The 20,028-nt window shown below is 36.7% G+C and overlaps 1 protein-coding gene across 5 annotated transcripts in view; it reads left to right on the top strand.

Moving 5' to 3' along the window:
- Positions 1-20,028, top strand: part of PATJ (PATJ crumbs cell polarity complex component) — a 350,262-nt gene that overhangs the window by 15,027 nt on the left and 315,207 nt on the right. For all 5 annotated transcript variants that reach the window (XM_061184132.1, XM_061184131.1, XM_061184130.1 and 2 more), the window contains exons 6-8: positions 5,585-5,780; positions 7,793-7,921; positions 18,301-18,519. In XM_061184132.1, coding sequence (XP_061040115.1) covers positions 5,585-5,780; positions 7,793-7,921; positions 18,301-18,519 — 544 coding nt within the window. The remainder of the gene's footprint in view (positions 1-5,584; positions 5,781-7,792; positions 7,922-18,300; positions 18,520-20,028) is intronic.

The raw sequence follows: 20,028 nt of genomic DNA, 5'->3' as shown, positions 1-20,028 counted from the left end.
GGATGTTCATTTTGTGTTTTGCTAATTTTTTTTCTGACAATTCTGAAAACATTATTATAAAGAGAATAAGAAACAAGTCATACAAAACAGTTAACAATAGCAGCTAACATTTTCTCTTCCTATGCAGTTTTTAGGCCTTTTGCAGGTATTCTCACATATACTTGTGGCAGCAGTCTAGCTAGTAGTATCATTAGTCCATTTTATAGATGAGAATGCTGAGTTTCAGAGTTTCAGTGGTTTACCTATAGTCACAGAGCTATTAATGCTGGAACCATGATGTGATTCCAAGACTGTCCAATGGCAAAGCTAGTGTTCTTTCTACTCCATCACACGCTCTCACAATTGAACATGATATTTTAGCTATGGTCTGATCAATAAGATAGGCATATTGAAATTCACATTCTGCATACTATATTGTTTATTTATTTATTTATTTAAAAAAATTTTTTTAAAAATTTATTTATTTATTATTTATTTATTTTTGGCTGTGTTGGGTCTTCATTGCTGCGCACGGGCTTTCTCTAGTTGCAGCGAGCGGGGGCTACTCTTCATTGCAGTGCGCGGGCTTCTCATTGTGGTGGCTTCTCTTGTTGCGGAGCATGGGCTCTAGGCCCGTGGGTTTCAGTAGTTGTGGTGCGCAGGCTCAGTAGTTGTGGCGCACGGGCTTAGTTGCTCCGCAGAATGTGGGATCTTCCCGGGCTAGGGCTCGAACCCATGTCCCTTGCATTGGCAGGTGGATTCTTAATCACTGCACCACCAGGGAAGTCCTATATTGTTTATTAAACTTGATATTACAACAGCTTTTTTGGTGGTCATAACACACTGTTGATTATTTCACTTATTGACAATGAAAATCCCTCTCAAGTCTATGTGACACGCCCACCCCCCCACCCCCACCCCCAGCCCATTGCACTTGTGCCTGGGCTGTATTTTTTTAAGGGTTGTGTGCAAGACTTGTATTTTGTTTCTATTTGATTTCAGATCTTTAGTTTATTACTCATTTAAAAAGCACAGTATTCATTATATTACTGTTGCCTATTAGAAAACTAGCAGCAGTAGCATAACTATTATAAAAAATTTCTCAGTTAATAATATATTTTTGAATTCACATTATCCATTCTTGGGGCTCAGAGTTATAGTCTCCCCAACTGAAAGTTCAGAAATAATGGATTTCCATGACTTTGTATTATTCTACCATCTAATGTAGCATTTCCTCAAGTTTGTTCTGAGGAGCCATAGCAATGGTCAACTATATTTGAGAAACTCCTGTTCTTGGAGATTGGTTATACATACTTAGGGTAATCATATAATTTATTGTCCAAGTTGGGACAGTTTTGTGGGTGAGAGGGTGTGCCATTAATCATGACACTAAGACAGCAGGTATAAACTAGGACTATTCTGGCAAACCTAGACAATCCAAGGTAAACCTGGACTTAGAGTCACTTAATATTAGCTTCTTTAATACTATGAAGTCCCTTGACAAAAAGCCTATTTAACTTTGATTGGCCCAAATTTTCTTTTTAATTTTTTTAACTTAAAAATCACTATTGGGGCTTCCCTGGTGGCGCAGCGGTTGAGAGTCTGCCTGCCAATACAGGGCACACGGGTTCGAGCCCTGGTCTGGGAGGATCCCGCGTGCCGTGGAGCAACTAGGCCCGTGAGCCACAACTACTGAGCGTGCGTGTCTGGAGCCTGTGCTCCGCAACGGGAGAAGCCACGATAGTGAGAGGCCCGCGCACCGCGATGAAGAGTGGCCCCCACTTGCCACAGCTGGAGAAAGCCCTCGCGCAGAAACGAAGACCCAACACAGCCAAAAATAAAATTAATTAATTAATTAATTAAAATATTAAAAAAAAATCATTATTGGGATATAATTCACATGACGTAAATGTCACCATTTTAAGGTGTACAATTCAGTAGTTTTTAGTGTATTTTCAATGTTTCAACCTTTTTGTGGTCCATTCTTATATCTCAGTTACTCTGTACTAATAGTTCTGTAAGTACAAATTGAGATGAGCACTTCCAGAAAGAGGAGTTTCATATTTGAGTATGTAAAGATCCTTGACCAAGGCTAAGGAGTCAGGTGGCTTCCCATAGGCAGTGGTGCTTGAAGGGAAATTTGAGAGGTGATATTGGAGTCCGCAGAGGGCAGAAGGTGTCAGGGAGAGGAATAGACGCTTTATTGGTAACCCTGGTAAACTCCGTCTTTGGAGTATGTCTGGTATTTACCTGGTGTGGGAGCTTAGTGCAAGGCAGTGTAAGAAGGGGCTGGAGAGAGGAAGGGGCCAGCCATGCAGGACCTTCCAGATCTTCTTAAATGGTCTTCCTTTCTTCTGAGGACTTTCCACATAGAACTGTGTTATTTTATGAGCTTGCCTAACCCCTGTTGGCTCTCAAAGTCATGGAAATCCATCATTTCTGAATGTTGCAATGGAGAGACAAGAGCTGGTTTCCCCTTGAATGGAAAGTGTGAATTCAATTATATATATAGTATGAGAGAGTTAAATTAGAAGTAATAGTAGCAGTAAAATGGATACTATTCAACTTTAGAATGCATCAAAATCATATTTTCCAGGAGACGTCTCCTCTGCAGCTTGTTTATTTTGGGTTGAGTTTATATTTCCTAGGCAGATACTAAGTGGAAAGAAATGAGATGTTCTGGAAGTCTACTGGGTAGAGGGAAAGGTAGATTAAAATAGATTGATTCCCAGAAAATAGAAAATTTGAGTGTGAGTAAATTAAGGACTGACTTATGCAAAATGAGTTATATCAAGGTTAAAAAGTTTTAAGAGTAACTTATTCATTTGGGATTAATTAAGAAATTTCCCTTAATGAACAAGCTGTGAATAGGAATTTAGGTGATGAAGTTAGAGAAAGGACAGTGTAGGAGATGGGAAAATGGAAGGTATTCCTGGATATTGTCCTGTAGTGGTCACATTTAAAAATAAATGTTTCTTGGCACAGTTTTTGAAGGTGCTAGCCTCCTGTGTTCCCTCTTTGACTGGCAAAGAATACGACTACTCTTTCTCTTTCCTCCTTTAAAAAAATAATGTTTCTTAAAAAAAAAAAAAGAAGCAGTTTCTTTAGGAGTAGGGAAAAGTTCAGAAGCAACATTCTCAATTTAAAAAATATATATTTCAAAATGATGAAAATCATTATGAAAATAATACATTCCTATAATATAAAATATAGAAATATAATTACCCCGCCCCCCCCAAAAAAAAGCTCTTGGACTTTGACCACCCTGAGACAACTATAGGAAATACATTAGAAAGTTTTTTTGTTTGTTTGTTTATTTGGTTGCGTCGGGTCTTAGTCGCGGCAGGTGGGTTCCTTAGTTGTGGCATGTGAACTCTTAGTTGCGGCATGCATGTGGGATCTAGTTCCCATACCAGGGATCGAACCCGGGCCCCCTGCATTGGGAGCGTGGAGTCTTAACCACTGTGCCACCAGGGAAGTCCCTAGAAAGTTTTCTTTTCTTTTCTTTTCTTCTTCGTTTGTTTTTGGCCGTGCTGTGCAGCTTGTGGGATCTTAATTCCCCAACCAGGAATTGAACCCAGGGCACAACAGTGAAAGTGTGGAGTCCTAAGCACTAGACAGCCAGGGAATTCCCTAGAATGTTTTCTTTTTATAAAGACAACGTCTTAGAATATATGCAATTTTATATCATTCTTATTTTCTAATATAACATAAGCCTTTCCTAATAGTCATAAAAAGATATATGAGCAACATTTTTAATGCAACATGATCTATTGTGAGAGCCACCCACAATTTTGGCATAAAAAATTGAAATATCCAACTTGTTAGTTCCAAAGGAGAATCTGAAATGTCTGAATCCCTGTCCTCAGAAAACTTAAAATCTAACAGGGAAGGATATAGTTAGCTCTGTGGACAGCATACTTAGTATAAATGGATGTTCAGTGAGTGATAAACAAGTGGCTCAGAGCACCATGATAATGAGGTAAGTGATGAAGGGAGAGAGAGACAGAGATGAGACACTCACTTGCAACGTGGAGGGTGGATTGAATTTGGCTGAGCAGAGTGGAAGGGTATTAGAGATGGAGAAAACCATTTACACAAAAGCAGGAAATACCAGACATGTTTGAGAGGGAAAGAGTAAATCAGGATAGTTGGAAAAGAGGTTTATATAGGGAGGAAGCCAAGTTGGAAGAGTACTTTGGGGCCAAATGTAGAGACCTCTGAATACCAACCAAGTTTACATTGTGTCCTAGAGGTCAGAAGTTAACCAAATTCTGGTCCATGATAAAGTTTTGCTGAATCTGCTGTGACCTGAGAAAAAATAAGGGCAATATAATGGAATTTTCATAATTCTAAATTTATGAGTTAGACTTCTCTGTTCTGAGATGAATCCCTTCTCAGGGAGATTTTTTTATATTGAAGGTTAAAGATATTCTTTTATAAAATAGTCATGACAAGAGTTTGTTTTCTTTCCTTTGACTCTCTCCTTATTGGTCAACAACTATAGATAATCATTATATACTTTCGAGTTGGGGAATACTAGCATGAAGAGAGCCTAGAAAAATAAACCTTGAGGAATTTTACAAGTTAGGTTTTAGGTATTCGATAAGGATCTCAATTGGATGGTTGACATTGGGAATAGAAAGGAGGAGATGGGTGGTGCAAGAGAGATAAAGAAAGATAAGAAAGAATTGTGGTGATAATGAAGAAACAGGAAGAGCAGGAGGGGTGTATAGGAGATAATGAAGTCAAATACAGCAAACCAGAGTAAATCCTACTCTTAGTATGCACTTTAAGAAGTTAAAGAGTTAGACTACTGTCAGGTAGTCAGGTTTAGAGTCAGACTACTTAGATAAGATGCTAAGCTTGCTTTAATTTCCTGCACATCAAATTTAACTAAGTACTTTAAAAGGTGATTGTGAGGAATAAAGGAGATAATGCCTATAAAGCATTTAGCACAGTTCCTAGCTCATAATAAGTGCTCAGTAAATATTAACTACAATAGTACTTTTTTTCTTAAGATTTTGCTAATTTCTTTTAAAAATTTCTTTAAAAAAATCCTTTTTACTTTGGTTAGCAGTTGGGAAATTTGTGATTGGGACAGAGAGAAGGGCTCAGATACAGATTTGGAAATAATCTCTATTGATTTTCATAGAGAGTTTGGCCTCTGTTGACAAATGTTGGAGAAGTAAAGGACAATGGGGATGGGATGAATCTGTTAGGAGGTTATTGGTGAACATATAGCCCTGTATGGTACATGCAGAAGTCAGATTGGAAGGGGTTCAGGAGTACAGGTTTGGTGCCACAATGAGGACAGTGTCCATACTTGCAAAACCTTAGCAATGGGGCCCTATACATTGTTTTTGCTTATTTTTCTAGCCATATGGCTTTTAAAATGTGTGTGTGTAGGGATGCACTACTTAATTGGTTAATTAGTTAATAAGTGCTTTAATGAAAAGCAGTCTGAAGAGCTCTTTTGTATTATACAATTAAATATTTCAGTAAATGTACTAAGTGAAGTAGTACCATAACATATAAACTACCTGAGTAGTAGATTTTAAGAATCAGGCTATTATGTCACTTAAAATTTTCTTATTTCATCAAGGGATCAAAGGTTAAAGGAAAATGACCAAATATTGGCTATTAATCACACACCACTGGATCAGAACATTTCCCACCAGCAAGCAATTGCATTGTTACAACAAACCACTGGATCTTTGCATCTGGTTGTGGCCAGGGAACCAGTCCACACAAAAAGCAGCGCTTCTACCAGCCTAACTGATGCAAATCTGCCTGAAACAGTGAGTTGCAAATTTGGAAAAACACTTAATTTTGAATTACGCCTTTGATTTTAAGAAGTGTAAAGACATTTAGAAAATGTCATTTTATTTGTCATAGTTCAAGAAAGATGATTATATCTCCAAATGCAGCGTTAGCATGTTAAACAAGATATTTCATGGGGGGTTTTGTTTTGTTTTGTTTTTTCAATGTCCTATGATTCTCCTTGTTTAAGATTATTATTTAATATAGAGGGCAAATTGTAGTATTGGGTGTAATTTGGTGATGGAAGGAATTCCCTGGTGAGGTAACCACTTAATTAAGCTGGGAGTTTTTATTAGAGATTTACTCTTGAGTTTTTAAATTAAGATTTGGTTATTTGTTTCAAAAACATTATTTTTTTAAATTATATTGGGTGTTTATGACTAGATTATGGATACTGCACAATTATAGAAGTTTTTCTTCTTTTCATGTAAGGATGTATACTGAACAATGTAAAAGAATAATAGTTTATGTTCCTTTGGGAGTCTTTAAACTTGCTTTGTAACATTTTACAGATTTTGGCCTGCATCTTCAAAATGCAAGCTAATAAATCTTATTTTCTTATAACACTAAGTGCTAGCTGATTTATTTAATTTCCATTCATTGGACAAAAGAAAAAATAGACTGGGTACAGTACAAGGTCACAACACTAATGTATAGACATTTTCCCTGTTGTAATCAGTAATATTTATATAGCACAATTTACATAATAAATAGAATGAACAAAGTGGGAAGTTGCTTAGCATAGTGGTTAAGAACAAGGGCTCTGGAGTCAGGCTAAGGTGGGTTCAGGTCCACTTCTTACTTCATAGCTGAGTCTTACTGGGCAGATGTCTTGACTTCTCCATATCTCAGTTTTCTCATCTGTTGCTTGGAACTAATAACAGTGTTTAGTTCACAGAGATGTTGTGAGGATTAAGTGAGAATGCATGTGAAGAGCTAAACACAGTGCCTAGGGCAGAATAAATACTCTATGAATATTAATTGCTGTCCCTAATTTAGGCATTTTTAGCCAATATTGTTGCTTCCTGGATACTAGGTATTGTTCCAGGTGTGAATTTATTAAATAGTCCCAATATCTCTGGTTATTTTAACATTGCATAGTAACTTTCCAATTTAGTGTAATAGAAGAACTAAGTAATAAGTATGCCCTAATGTCTTGAGGGGGAGACTTTTGCTCTGCAGGTGCATTATGTGAATTTAATGCATACTTCTGATGGAGCCTGCTATTAGAGGAAAAATGCTTATGTCTCTTAGTCTGATTTGTATACTCCTATTGCTAATATCTTCAGTTAGGCCTACCTTTCCTCTCCTTCATCAGAGTCTCTTCAATTATTCTGGTCACTCTGTGTCCTCACAATCGCATGCTTCACATTGCTGCTAGATTAATCTTTCTAAACCACTGCTTTGTTCCTGTCGTTCCCTCTTCTAAAACCTTCAGTTATTCCCACTTATCTGAGCCTAGCTTTGCTCTTAAATTTCCCTTTTGCTTGAATGTCTTTTTTCTCTGTAGAGCAATTAAAATGCTACCTTTTCCTTGAAGCTTTCCATAAGTTTTCATTGGATTTGACCTCTTGTCTCTACATTCCTCCCATCTTTATAATATTTTATGATTCTCTTTTAATTCAGATAAACACATATTTATTGGTTCCTACTAGGTGCTTGGCACTGTGCTAGGTATCAGGCATAGACTGGGGAATGAGACAGTGTGTTTCTGTCCTCTTAGAGCTACAGTGTCCTATGGTCCAATATTCTGTCTTATATTTTAATTGTTTATGTTTTAGTTTATCTCTCTACCGGATTATAAAATCTGTAAAGGCAGGGACCATATGATCATCTTTACGTATCTCTGAGCCTCTAGAAAGTTGACTTGATTAATTGTATGAATATTAAATTTTTTGTCTACCTGTTACCTTAGTAATTACTGTATTGGTAAGCGATGAATGTATGTGCTTTGCTGACACTTTGCTTCTTACTTGCTATTAATTTGTAGGTTCGTTGGGGCCGTATTGAAGATGTTGAGCTCATTAATGATGGCTCTGGATTAGGTTTTGGAATAGTTGGAGGAAAATCGAGTGGTGTAGTTGTGAGGACTATAGTTCCTGGAGGATTAGCAGATCGAGTAAGTTGACCTTCTTTGATTTAATTTTGGTTTTTTACAATTTAAATTGTATGGCTTGAAATGTAATTTTATAACATGGGTTACTAGGATATATGTTTCCATGACCAGAATTTAAGTATAGCTAAAAATGTTTTTTTCTGTAAGTGTTAATATACACTCACTCTGCTTTATTTTAAAAAGCTCCTAAATCAACATTTTTGGGGGTGGTTTTTTTTTTTTTGGCCTGTGATTGACAGTCATCTTGATTTTTTCAAAAGACAATATTTTTTATTGAAAGGAATCATTAATGGGTATTGTATTCTGAATATCTATATTATTTTCTCCCAGTGTATCTTTCAAGGTCCTAAATGTTAAAATCAGATGGTACAGCGATTACAAACTTTTATCTCAATATTGTTTGTGGTAAATTTCACTAGAATTACAAATTTCTGGCATTATGAATAAAAATACTACCCTTCATTATTTAGCAGTGTTCAAACTGAAAGTGGGCCATTTTAAAACTTATCAACTGTTTCTGCTTAGTTTTACGTTGAAGAAAATGTTAAATGCTACATTGAGTTTTTAAAAAGTAGTTTAGAAATTTGAAGCTACTTAATACAGTAATGAGTTCATATTATATAGACTGTCCATGATAATCAGAATGATTTGTAAATTTTACTGATTAATGTCTAGTCACATGTAAAAATTTATCCCTTCTAAAAAACGTATAAAGTAAAAATGAACTTGCTGTGCACATGCAGCTTTGAGGCAAGTTCCTCAGCTCTCTATTTCTAGTCAAGATTGCTCCACCTTGGGTTAGGACTCCGTGCTTCCAACGCAGGGAGCACAGGTTCGATCCCTGGTCAGGGAACTAAGATTCCTCAAGCCATGTGGCCAGGCCAAGAAAAAAAAAAAAAAAAAAAAGGTTGCTCTACCTTATACAAATTGTGGAGCTATTAATATTCCTATTATCCTTTCAGCAGCTAAGTGTATTTATTTAGCGTAATGGCTCTCAGAGTTTTGTCTGTGGGTCCCTGAGTCTTTTGCAGGGGGTGTACAAGATCAAAACAGCTTACATAATAATAGTAAGATGTATTAGCCCTTTCACCATGTTGACGTTTGCACTGATGACACGCAAGCAGTGGTAGGGTAAACCTGCTGGTGCCTTCGTGTGACACAGGGCAATGGCACACAACTGTGCTAGTAGTCATTGCATTCTTCTCCACATGTGCTTGCCACTGCAACAGCAACAGTGCCAGTCTCACTTAAGAAAGTGCAATAAAAACGAATTTAAGTAAATATGACCTTTAAGTGCATGTCTTTTTAATACCGTGTGACAGAATCGGATGTACCGTATAGCACTTCTGTCATGTACTGAAGTATGGCGGTTTTCTTGAGGGAAAACATTTGTGAGACAAACTAGCCACGTTTTAATATGGAACAGCATTTTAAGTTTTTAAATTTATTTTTTAATTTTTTGCTTTTTTCCCAAAAGTTTCTGAGATCTAATTTTTTGGAGATGCATTATTTTAGTTTCAGGATTACAGCATAATGATTTGATATTTCCATATATTATGAAATGATCACCACAGTGCGTCTGGTTAACATCCATTACCTCATAGTTAGAAATTTTTTTTTCTTGTGATAAGAACTTTTGAGATCTACTCTCTTAGCAACTTTCAGGTATACAGTACAGTACTGTTAACTACAGTCACCATGCTGTGGTTTATATCCCTATGATTTACTGATTTTATAGCTGAAAATTTGTACCTTTTGATCTTCTTCACCCATTTTGCCCTCCCGCCACCCCCCTGCCTCTGGCAGCCACCAATCTAGAATACCATTTTTATGGTATTTGAAAAATTATGATTATTCAGACTTAGTTATTTGGTAGACAGTTCCTTGAAATGAATGAAGTGAGCCTGTTACCTCAAGGAAAAACAACTGACAGCATTTGTTGCTGATGATAAAATTTGAACTTTCAAGCAAAAATTAGAATTTTGGAAAAATTTGTGTTTTACCATAAGCTTGAAATTTTCCAATATTTAAATACTTCTCTGATTAGATTGTTGGTGATATTAATAAATATGATTTCTTTTGATATTGTATAATGTTATATGTCAATATTTAGAAAAATCTACATAACTCTAAGAATCAGTATTTTCTGAAGATCAATGTGTAGTATGGCAAAAATAATATATAGGTAAAAAAATCCATTCAGAATTCAAGATTGATCAATAGATTTTAATGAAACAGTATCTGAAAGTTTGTTGATGTTGTTTCAGATTCCACATTGCAACTGATCTTTAAGAAATCACCACTTGTCAAGTTTTGGTGTGTTATCAAAAATGGGCTGAAAGGACTATTAAAATACTGCCCATTTTCCAAATATATATCTGATTGAGACCAGATTTTCTTTATATACTTCAACCAAAGCAACATATTGCAATACACTGAATGCTGAAGCAGATATGAAAATTCAGCTGTCTTCTTTTAAGTCAGATATTAAAGAGATTTGTAACAATTTCTTTAAGAATACCACTCTTCTCACAATTTTTTTGTTTTAGAAAACATAACTTTTTAAAATAAAAAAATATCAATATGTAAAAAGTATATATTAATATATTACATATCTTAAATATTTAAAAAGTTTCTCAGTGCTGTTTCCCAATTCAGTTGATATCAGCAGATATCAACAGAGAAAACTACATAAACAAAAGCTCTGAGATCTCAGTAATTTTTGAGATATAATTGACAGACAATAAATTGCACATATGTAAAGTATACAATTTGACATGTTTGCTGGCGAGTCTGAAATCTGTGGGGCAGACCAGCAGGCTGGAAACTCAGGCAAGAGTTGACATTAAAGTCTGGACTCTGAAATTTGTATGGCAAGTTGGCAGGGTTTCTGTTACAGTTTTAAGGCAGAATTCCTTTTCCAGGAAACCTCAGTTTTTGCTCATAAAGTCTTCAGCTGATTAGGTGGAGCCTATCCATGTTATCAAGGGTAACATTCTTTACTTAAAGTCAACTGATTGTAGATATTAATTACATTGACAAAATACCTTCACAGTAACATCTAAACTAGTGTTTGACCAAACAACTGGGCACCAGAGCTTAGCCAAGGTGACACATAGAACTTAACCATGATACCATCTATCACTACAGTCAAGAACATATTCATGACCCACAAAGATTTCCTGTGCCCTTTTGTAATCCCTGTTCCTCCATCCTCAATTATTTTTAAGAATGTAAAGGAGTTCTGAGACCAAAAAGGTTGAGAATGCTCGTTACAGGGTCTTCAAAAGACATCTGCGGCACAAAACAAGTAATAATCTTTAAGGATTTTTTTGAAAAATTTTGAAACCTGGAAAGGGATGAGATATTGTGGAGTATTTTGGCGTTTTTTCTCACGCCAACCCCCCTCCTTTAGCAATTTTAATAGACTTATTTGCTATAGTAGCATTTTTCAAGACGCAAAGTGGGGTAGTTATTATGAAGAACAAAGGGTCAAATAAATTCGGAAAGCACCAAGTTAAACAAAATCAAATAGATTTCTTTACTGTACATTACTGTACATTATGAATTTTCACAAGAAGAATATGATGTGCAGAGTTTCCCTTTGTGGCACTGTTGGTAAAAGCCCAGGTCTGATTTTCACCCTTTCCTGGAAGGGATTGTCACTGTTTCAGGTCTTCAGGATGGGAGGCATGTGCCTGTCAGAGTCATAATGGAGAAGTGAGTGTTTATGCCAGATATGATCATCTGCCTAATACACATTATTCTTGTGTAATTCTCAGAACAGTCATAAATTTTATTCACAAATCGTAGATATGGAAACTTTAGAAATTGCCCAAGGCTACGCAACTAAGAAATGACAAAGTCAGGATTGAGCCCACGTCTGTTAGATTTACTGCTTAAATCTACTTCTACAAAGTTGATCCCGATGTTTTCATTTTCCTGGTGTACACCTGTCCAGGGTTGGTCAAGCCTATGAGGGAATTGCCAGCTCTAACAGCAACATTGCTATTGGTCCTTTCCTGTAGGGAATATGATGAGACCTAAACATAGGGGACAGAGCAGTATTCACTTCTCTCTTCCCCTCATCCCAGCCAAATGGCAGATAAAATCTCTTCAACTAACTCTGCTTTGTTGCTAAATCTTTAGAGTTGTTGCTCACGTAGCCTGATCATAGCTTTAAAATTATTAAAGGGAATATTGCTTTTCATTAAAATGTACTCATATTTTGACTGTTAATGCTCACTGTTGACCATGGCAATCTTCATGGTAAGGGAATATGGATGTCTTAGGTCATTAGTTAGATGTGATTAAGATTGATCATAAAGTTGATACCTACATTCTGCTAAAGGGGTTAACTAATACTACTTTTTTAAAGACCATAAAATTGTATAACAGAAAGTTAGAAAAGCAAGTCAGTATTTCTTATTTAAGAGGGTTTCATAAAATAGCCCCTTGTATTTCCTTTTGTGTACAGGTAAGTCAATATGGGGTAGAGTTGAGGGGGCAAAGAATACCTAACTGAGCCTGAAGAAGTATCAGAAATGGATGCATTTGAGGACTTGCTGTAAGGAAGGCACTAGGCTAAAGCTTTTACATATAGTATTTTTTAAAGCTATTTATTTATTTATTATATTTATGGACTTTATTTATTTTTGACTGCATTCGGTCTTTGTTGCTGCATGTGGGCTTTCTCTAGTTGCGGCGAGCAGGGGCTACTCTTCTTGTGGTGCATGGGCTTCTCATTGCGGTGGCTTCTCTTGTGGAGCATGGGCTCTAGGTGCGTGGGCTTCAGTAGCTGTGGCTTGCGGGCTTCAGCAGTTGTGGCTCGCGGGCTCTAGAGCGCAGGCTCAGTAGTTGTGGCGCACGGGCTTAGTTGCTCCGTGGCCTGTGAGATCTTCCCGGACCAGGGATCGAACCTGTGTCCCCTGCATTGGCAGGTAGATTCTTAACCACTGTGCCACCAGGGAAGTCCCAAACGTATAGTATTGAGTTTAGTGCTCACAACTCAATGAGAGAGGAATTTATCCGCATCTTACTTAAGAGGGATCTGAGATTTAGGTAGGATCAGTAACTGACCTATGGCCCTACAGCTTGATCAAATTAGTGCCAGAATTTGAACTTGGGTGTGTATGACTCCAAAGCCTTTACTTGTCATTCTGCTGTCTACTGCCTCTACTGTTGTAAAGTAAGCGAAGTGGAAAAATATTGACTTATATGGGTTTTTTAGAAATGTTTATTGAGACCTAATTACAGTGAGCAATCAGTAAATGTAATCAGGGCCAATTCCCTGAATAGGGAAATTATCTGGTATCGTGTAAGGGGAGCTAAAAGACCTATCTACCTGTAATCCTTAGGTACTCTCCAAAATTCACAGTGCCTGAAACATCTTCTGAGAATTCTCTTCAGCTATGGCAAAAATTTCAGAATTTTTCAGCAGTTAGAAGTTTTGTTTTTTGTTTTGTTTTGTTTTTGGTTTTTTGTTTGTTTGTTTTTAAATAAATTGATATGGGCAGTGTAAAACTTTTTTGTTTTGCAGAAATCTCTTTTATGTGGTCTGGAGGAATTCTAGGGAAATCAGGTACATTGAGTTACCCCGTTGTCTCCCAAAGGTGATTATTAAAGCACAACCTACTTAAAAGTTGTCATGAATTACTGACTTTTTGGTATCAGGCAATTATAATATGAGTCCTATTACCTATCTAGTAACCTTTAATACTAAGAAGGAATGGAACCAACCAAGGATTGGAGAGTAGGCGTGGACTATGAGGAATTTTTAGTCTAGAATAATAAAGGCCCAGCTTGAGGCCACTGAACAGTTGGTTATTCCCAGTAATTTTGCTTTGAGTGTGTCTATAAACTGGTATTTTCCTTATACTTAAAAATCATTGATGAGGGCTCTGGAAATATGAGAAGGATAGGATAGATGTACTTATACTTAGTACCTTTAATTCCTTGAGGGAAAGAGCATTTTTTTATGGTTCTAGTAATATAAGTTATATCTTTATAAAAGCCTTGCAATATTCTTACTAGAAGTCAAGATAAAAGAATACCAAATCAAAGTAGCCAAGGATCTAAGTTATCCATCTATTGATTTTTGGTCAAAATACAGGATTAGGATTATTTTCCTTTGGAGATTCAAACCTGAGACACTTGCCATGAGGTTGACATTTATTTATTTTTTTCTTTTCTTTTTTTTTAATGTGCATTCTCATTTATTTATTTAACATCTTTATTGGAGTATAATTGCTTTACAGTGGTGTGTTAGTTTCTGCTGTATAACAAAGTGAATCAGTTATACATATACATATATCCTCACATCCCCTCCCTCTCTCATCTCCCTCCCACCCTCCCTATCCCACCCCTCTAGGTGGTCACAAAGCACCAAGCTGATCTCCCCCTGCAATGCAGCTGCTCCCCACTAGCTAGCTATTTTACATTGGTAGTGTATATATGTCAATGCTACTCTCTCACTTCATCCCAGTTTACCCTTCCCCCTCCCCCTCCCCATGTCCTCAAGTCCATTCTCTACATCTGAGTCTTTATTCCTGTCCTGCCCCTAGGTTCATCAGAACCATTTTTTAATTTTTTTTTTTAGATTCCATATATATGTGTTAGCATACAGTATTTGTTTTTCTCTTTTGCCTTTTGATTAAAGACCAATGATAGAAATGGCCTGGAATCAGAAGTGGTAATAATTTCATTTTCTGAGTTGTGGAAGTATTTGGTGCCATTTTTTAATTTTCAGAGAAACAAATTTGATTTCTTTCTTTTGTAGCTCAAGCCTGAAATCCGTTAGGTTTTCAAATATTTTTTGAATTGAAATTATCATCTACAACAGCCTATCAGAGAACTTAAAAGTGCAGAGTAATAAATGTTTTTTTAGCCAATAACTGCTAACTTGGATTAAAGTATTTTTTCTTTAAAAAAGAAAACTATATGAATGATACTGTTAGTGTTTTCACTGTAATAGTGTGTTACCCTGTTACATCAGCTATTTTAAGTTTTTGCCTTCCATACTATCTTTTCCCGTATGCATAATTTTTTCTCTCTTTTGAAAGAATCTATGGGTTAATAAACTTTTATATTTCACTGTTTGATTAGCATACTATGACTTTGTATCTTGGCATAGCTATTTGTTGGCTATCATTGACTTATGATTTCTGTTAAAGAACAAAAAGGACTCTATACCTTTTAGTTTCCTTCCACAGTAGACAGGTTATGAAAGGAGAATATTGATCAGAAAGTATCAGTAAAATGCAATGTTTGGGGCTGCTGGACTTTTAAAAGTTAGCTGTCATTTTGGTGTCTTTCCTATCAATCTGATTATGATTGTTTTGCACTTATGAATTCCTTAGAACACCTGTTTTTCTGGAATAAGAAAATGTTTGACTTTCAGTGACAGGTGCAAATTATCTGCATCATTTTAAATCGAGTTGAGGTAATATAGGAAAAAAATAGTGCTTAGGAGGTGACTCTGTGCTTACAGTGAAATGTCCTTTGTCCAAGCCAAGAATGAAAACACTCGCCATATTCTTTATTCTGTGGTCAGGCCAAAATTCTGTTCAAGAATGGTTTATTCACAGAGGCATCTTACTCTTATTTTTCATCATGAACACTTGACTGTCTCTTAAGTAGTTGTTTGTTTTGTTTCAAGTTTGTTGCATTGATAAAAATAGAACATCAAATTATCAATGCTTGAAGTAGAAATCCAGCAATTCTTTGTTCCTTTTTCCACAATAATTTCTTCCTTGCATCTTTCTAAGTCTTTCCAAATGTTTCTGAATTGAATTGCATTTCTGTTTCACGGCTCCTCTTTGCTTGCAGTAGCTTCTAGTGCCTTCTGCAGAATTCACAGCAAAGCATATAGTTTTCTACTCACTGTTTTGACCTAACACCTTCTTTCATACAGGTTTCTGCAAAATTGGAGAAAAGGAAGGATGGGGAGTAGACTTTTAGTTTTAAGGCCCTCTCTCTTTTGCTCCTTTCCCTCCCTCCCTCCCTCCCTCCCTCCCTTCCTTCCTTCCTTCCTTTCCACTTTTTTTCTTCTGAGTTCCATCTGGAACTTAAATATGGTGCCTCCTGAAGCCAGGAGTATGAAGCTTAGAACTGTACTAACCCAGTGGTCATGGCTCTATTCTCAGGTTGTCCTTCTCTCCCAGGTGCAAAATATCTATTTTCATCTTCATTTTATTTCAAGCTTTTTGACAGTTATAGGAAATTTCTTGGAGAATAGGAAACAGGTTATTATCTACTGATATTATTTTGGAGATATCAAAGTATAAGACAAATGACTAAATAAGAACAGGTCTTCAGTGACACAACTTGGGTTGAACTTTGGCTCTGCCACTTATTAGCTTTGTGATCTTGGTCAATTCAGCCAACCTTTTTGAATCTCGGTTTTCTCATTTTAAAGCTGTTCTTGACTGAAAGAGATGATATATGAAAAGTGATTTTTTCATCCTGTAAAGTGCTCTGGTGGTGTAATTTTTCATAACTGGCTCTGTTTACATTTTGGAATCTTTAATATATTGTAGTAAAGATAAGTAAAGAGAATTCAGACTTTCTGATGAAACAAATTTAGTGAAAATGCAGTGGATCAGCTATTCAAAAATTTCACAAACGAAGGTAGAATGGAACTAATATACTTTTTGATGTATTATGTTTTAAACTTTTCCATGAGTGAAATATACAAACATATAAAAGTATATATAATGTCTGTGCACATTTTAAATAGTAATAATAATAATCACCAATGTACCTATAATCCAGTTTAAGAAATAGACCGTTTTAAATAATAATAATAATAGTAATGATTACCCATATATATATCACCAGCTTAAGAAACAGAAGATAGCATATCCTTCCTCTAAACTCATCCAGAGTCATGATGTTAAATACCTTCTATATGCTCATGACTCCCAAATTTAAATGTGTAGTCTGGACTTCTCTCCTGAACTCCAGACTTGTATATCCAGCTGGGTATCTGATATATCCACTTGCAATGTCTAATAGGCATCTCAGTCTAGACATCTCTAAAACTGAACTCCTGATTTCTGTTGCCACACACCTGTTCCTCTGTAGTCTTTTTTTTTTTTTTTTAATCTCAATAGCAACTCTATCCTTCCAGCTGCTTAGGCTAAAACCTTAGAGTTTTGATTGCATTTTCCCCTCACACCCCATGTAGAAGCTATCAGCAGAGCCTGTTGACAGTTCATTAGAAATACATCTAGAATCTCACTTCTCAACACCCCAACTGCTAACCTAGTCCAGGCTCTTGTTGTCTCTTTCTAGATTATTGCATTAGCCTCCCAACTGGTATCTCTGCTTCTATTGTTTTCTCTCCTTTAGTCTATTTTCAGCACAGAGGCTGGAGTGATCTTGTTAAAAATAAGTCAGATCATGTCACTCCACTGCTCACAACCCTCCAATGACTTCCCTTCCCCCTGGCTCAGAGCAGATGCTCTATACTGCTGACCCCCTGGTAATGCTCCCATCGGTTCTTTTTTAAAAATAAATAAATTTATTTATTTATTTATTTTTGGCTGTGTTGGGTCTTCGTTGCTGTGTGCAACCTTTCTCTAGTTGCTGTGAGCGGGGGCTACTCTTCGTTGCAGTGCGCGGACTTCTCATTGCCATGGCTTCTCTTGTTGCGGAGCACGGGCTCTAGGTGCGCAGGCTTCAGTAGTTGTGGCACGTGGGCTCAGTAGTTGTGGCTCGCCGGCTCTAGAGCTCAAGCTCAGTAGTTTTGATGCACGGGCTTAGTTGCTCCGAGGCATGTGGGATCTTCCCGGGACAGGGCACGAACCTGTGTCCCTTGCATTGGCAGGCAGATTCTTAACCACTGTGTTACCAGGGAAGCCCTCCCATCGGTTCTTGACTACTCTCCTCTTTGCTCATTCTCTTCCAGCCACACTGACATCTTGCTGTTCCTCAAATGTGTCACTGGGCTTGTCGGCCCTTAGGGTTCTTCACTTTTTGTCGGTGGCCTCTGATCTGACTTTCTTCCTTTCCTGGTGCCCAGGGCTTTCAGGTCTCTTCCTTACGTATGTGGCTATTTTTACCTGGCTCTAGGCCATTAGGCATGAAGTGATACGCTCAAGCAAATGGCCATTTTAAAAATCTGGTTACACTTTTCCTTTTGAACTCTCCTCCTGTGCTCCCCACCCCTCCCCTTCTTTTTTGTTTTACAAGGACTTCCTTTTCTCTTGCCAATTCAGCTGTTCATTAAAAGTATTATATTTTATTCAGCATTTTTAGATGGCTTCTTTATCAGCCATTTTGTCACGACTCAAAGTCTGATGAATTGTTATTAACTAGTGAAGTTAGACCAATGATTTCTCATAATAATTTTCTTTTTTTCTTTTTTCCTTGGATTAAAGGATGGAAGACTCCAGACAGGGGATCACATCTTGAAGATTGGTAGCACAAATGTGCAGGGAATGACCAGTGAGCAAGTTGCACAAGTGCTGAGGAACTGTGGGAATTCTGTCAGGATGCTTGTTGCAAGAGACCCAGTTGGTGAAATTTCCATAGCCCCTCCTACCCCTGCAGCCTTACCTGTTGCCCTGCCTGCTGTGGCCAACAGGAGCCCTAGTTCTGTGAGTATACAAATTACTCTTTCATCGTAATTCAGTACTGGGTGTGATTTACTGCAGGATTAGAAATGTCTTCCACTCCAAGTGTCGCATGGGTGTGAGTTGTGTCTCAGTGCTCAACAGGGAAGCAGAGGAGAGCCCAATTTGTAGACACTAGACAAGTTTGATTTTCTTTTTTTTGCCATTTCTCAGGGTTAATTCATTCAACTTCCCTGAGCCTCAGCTACTCATCTGTAAATTGGAGAATAATAATACCTGAATTTCTATTTCATAAGATTGGTGAACAGATATCCAGATGGTGGAGGGGAAACTGTAAATACTGGTCAGTGTATGTGTGTTATCACTGATAAGAACAGACTGACCAAAGGGAATAGACATTAATAATAATAATATTTATTTTGATTATTAACAATCATTACAGTTATATAATAATCATTACTATTAATCATTATGAAGCACCTGGAATTGTCTAAGTCATCTGAATTTTTCATAAGAATTCTGCAAGATAGGTCTTATCATCTACTTAATAGATGAGGAAATGGAAGTCCAAATAACTTGTTTTAAAGGTCATATAGGTAGTAAGTTGCAAAGCTGGGGTTTGAATTGCGATCTTTCTGGTCCATTCCAAGTTCTTTTTTTGGTTTTTGTCTTTCAGTCTTATTAAGATAAAATCGACATACAGCACTTTATAAGTTTAAGGTGTACAGCCTAGTGATTTAATTTACATACGTCATGAAGTGATTATCAAAATAAGTTTAGTGAGCATCCATCACCTCATATACAATTAAAGAAATAGAAAAAATTTTTTTCTTGTGATGAGAACCCAGGATTTGCTCTCTTAACTTTCATACATAACATACAGTGCTAATTATATTTATCATGTTGTATATTACATCCCTAGTACATATTCATTCTTGTAATACAAGGTACAAATGGAAGTTTGTACCTTTTGACTGCCTCAATCTGGTCCCCCCATCCCTCAGTCCCAAGTTCTTTCCAACCATCTCACAGGCTCTGAATCAAGAGATAATAAGGCAAAAGGAAAGAAATAGTTTTTAAAAGGACGAGCCAGGAAGAAGAAAAGAGAAGTGATTATGGTGAGAAGGGGGTGGGAAGCCACCTTTCAGATTCATTTGAGGAACTATTCGGTGTCTTCTGGAAAGCCTTTCCCTACTTGGAACCATGTGAGTGGAAGTTTTCTGTCGGAGATATTAGAATCATTTTTGTTTTCTTCTCCAAACTAATTAGAACCATTTTCTTTTCCATCCATTATTCTGGTTTTCTGAAGCCTTCTACTTTGTAGTGAGGGACCAGTGTAGCTGTGTGATAAGTGAGAATTTGATGCAATCAGTTATTTACTTTCTGTTATTAATGTTTTGAATTGAAAGCAAGATATTATGTTTTTAGACAACTTACTCTTTTACAGAAATATTTTAAATTAGAAGACAAGAATGATAATCAGTTTTAGGTCAATATTTTTTGCTTACAATAGTTAGTCTTACCATTTGTTTC

Source organism: Eubalaena glacialis, chromosome 3 (assembly GCF_028564815.1).
Source record: "Eubalaena glacialis isolate mEubGla1 chromosome 3, mEubGla1.1.hap2.+ XY, whole genome shotgun sequence".
In the NCBI taxonomy this organism is placed as follows: Eukaryota; Metazoa; Chordata; class Mammalia; order Artiodactyla; family Balaenidae; genus Eubalaena; species Eubalaena glacialis.
The sequence above is the reverse complement of the archived record's forward strand: the minus strand, read 5'-3'. Positions and strand labels throughout refer to the sequence as shown.